The sequence below is a fragment of the Podarcis tiliguerta genome (genome assembly GCF_965153285.1).
Source record: "Podarcis tiliguerta genome assembly, chromosome: Z".
Taxonomy (NCBI): domain Eukaryota; kingdom Metazoa; phylum Chordata; class Lepidosauria; order Squamata; family Lacertidae; genus Podarcis; species Podarcis tiliguerta.
Window position 1 is genome coordinate 178,422 of NC_139553.1, and position 1,665 is coordinate 180,086.

The 1,665-nt window shown below is 42.1% G+C and overlaps 1 protein-coding gene across 1 annotated transcript in view; it reads right to left on the minus strand.

Annotated features, from left to right (window-relative positions):
• CCDC183 (coiled-coil domain containing 183) overlaps positions 1–1,484 on the minus strand; it is a 33,519-nt gene extending 32,035 nt beyond the window's left edge. Inside the window, exon 1 of the mRNA XM_083424411.1 lies at positions 1,348–1,484. Within this exon, the coding sequence (XP_083280537.1) occupies positions 1,348–1,482 (135 nt within the window). The 5' untranslated portion in view covers positions 1,483–1,484. The remainder of the gene's footprint in view (positions 1–1,347) is intronic.
• Between the last annotated feature and the right edge of the window lie 181 nt (positions 1,485–1,665).

Sequence of the window (1,665 nt, forward strand, 5' to 3'; positions counted from 1 at the left end):
TTTTCCTTCCTTTTTCCTTCCATCATTCCTTCATTCCTTACCTTCATCCTCAATTCCTTAATTCCTCCCTCCCTCCCTCCTTCCTTCCTCCTCCCTTCCTTCTTTCCTTCCTTCCTTCCTCCTTCCTTTCTTAATTCTTTCCTTCCTCCCTCCCTTCCTCCCTCCCTCCTTCCTCCTTTCCTTCATTCCTTCCTTCTTTCCTTCCTTCATTCCTTACTTTCCTCCTTCCTTAATTCCTTCCCTCCTTCCTTTTTCCTTCCATAATCCCTTCATTCCTTACTTTCCTCCTCAATTCCTTCCTTCCTCCTTCCTTCCTTCCTTCCTTCCATCCACCTCTCTCTCTCTCTCTCTCTCTCCTTCCTTCCTTCCTTCCTTCCATCCACCTCTCTCTCTCTCTCTCTCTCTCTCCCTCCTTCCTTCCTTCCTTCCTTCCATCCACCTCTCTCTCTCTCTCTCTCTCTCTCTCTTCCTTCCTTCCTTCCTTCCTTCTCTCTCTTCTTCCTTCCCTCCTCCTCCCTTCCTTCCCTCCCTCCTTCCTTCCTTCCTTCCTTCCTTCCTTCCTTCCTTCCTTCTTCCTTCCTTCCTTCCTTCCTTCCCTCCCTCCTTCCTTCCTTCATCCTTCCTTCCTTCCTTCCTTCCTTCCTTCTTTCCTTCCCTTCCTCCTTCCTTTTTCCTTCCATAATTCCTTAATTTCATCCTCAATTCCTTAATTCCTTCTTCTTTCCTTCCCTGCCTCCTCCTTCCCTCCCTCCTTCCTTAATTCCTTACTTTCCTCTCTTTCTTTCTTTCTTTCTTTCTTTCTTTCTCTTTCCTTCCTTCTTTCCTTCATTCATTCCTTACTTTCCTCTTTCCTTCCTTCCTTATTTTCATCCTTAGGTCTTTCTTTCTTTTCCTTCCTTCCTTCCTTCCTTCCTTCCTTCCTTCCTTCCTTCCCTCCTTCCTTCCTTCCTAATTCCTTCTTTCTTTCTTTTTCTTTCTTTCTTTCTTTCCTTCCTTCCTTCTTTCTTTCCTTCATTCCTTCCTTCCTTTCCTCCTTCCTTCGTTCCTTCCTTTTTCCTTCCATAATTCCTTAATTTCATCCTCAATTCCTTAACTCCTCCTTCCTTCCTTCCTTCCTTCCTTCCTTCCTTCTTCTGCTCTCTCTCTCTTTCTCCCTCTCTCTCTCTTTCTTTCTCCTTCCTTCCCTCCCTCCTTCCTTAATTTTTTCCAGCTTTTCCTCTTTCCTTCTTTCCTTCCTTCATCCTTCCTTCCTTCACTTTCTTTCTTTCCTTATACCTTCCCTCCTTCCTTCCCTCCTTCCCCCCTTCCTCCTTCCCTCCTTCCTTCCTTCCAGCCCCGCCCCCCTACCTTGACGGACAGGTCCAGCTCGTGGGTCCCTTGACGGACATCTCCCCGCAGGTATCCGAGGAGATATTTGTTCTTGGCGACCGTCTCCTCCGCCGATTGGGCAAAGAGCTTCTTCCCCTGCTCTGAAATTAACATCATCATTATTATTATTATTATTATTATTATTATTATTATTTTATTATATTATTATTATTATTTTATTATTTTATTATTATATTATTATTATTATTATTATTATTATTATTATTATTATTTTATTATTATTATTTTATTTTATTATTATTATTATTACTATATTTTTATTTTGTGGTTATTACT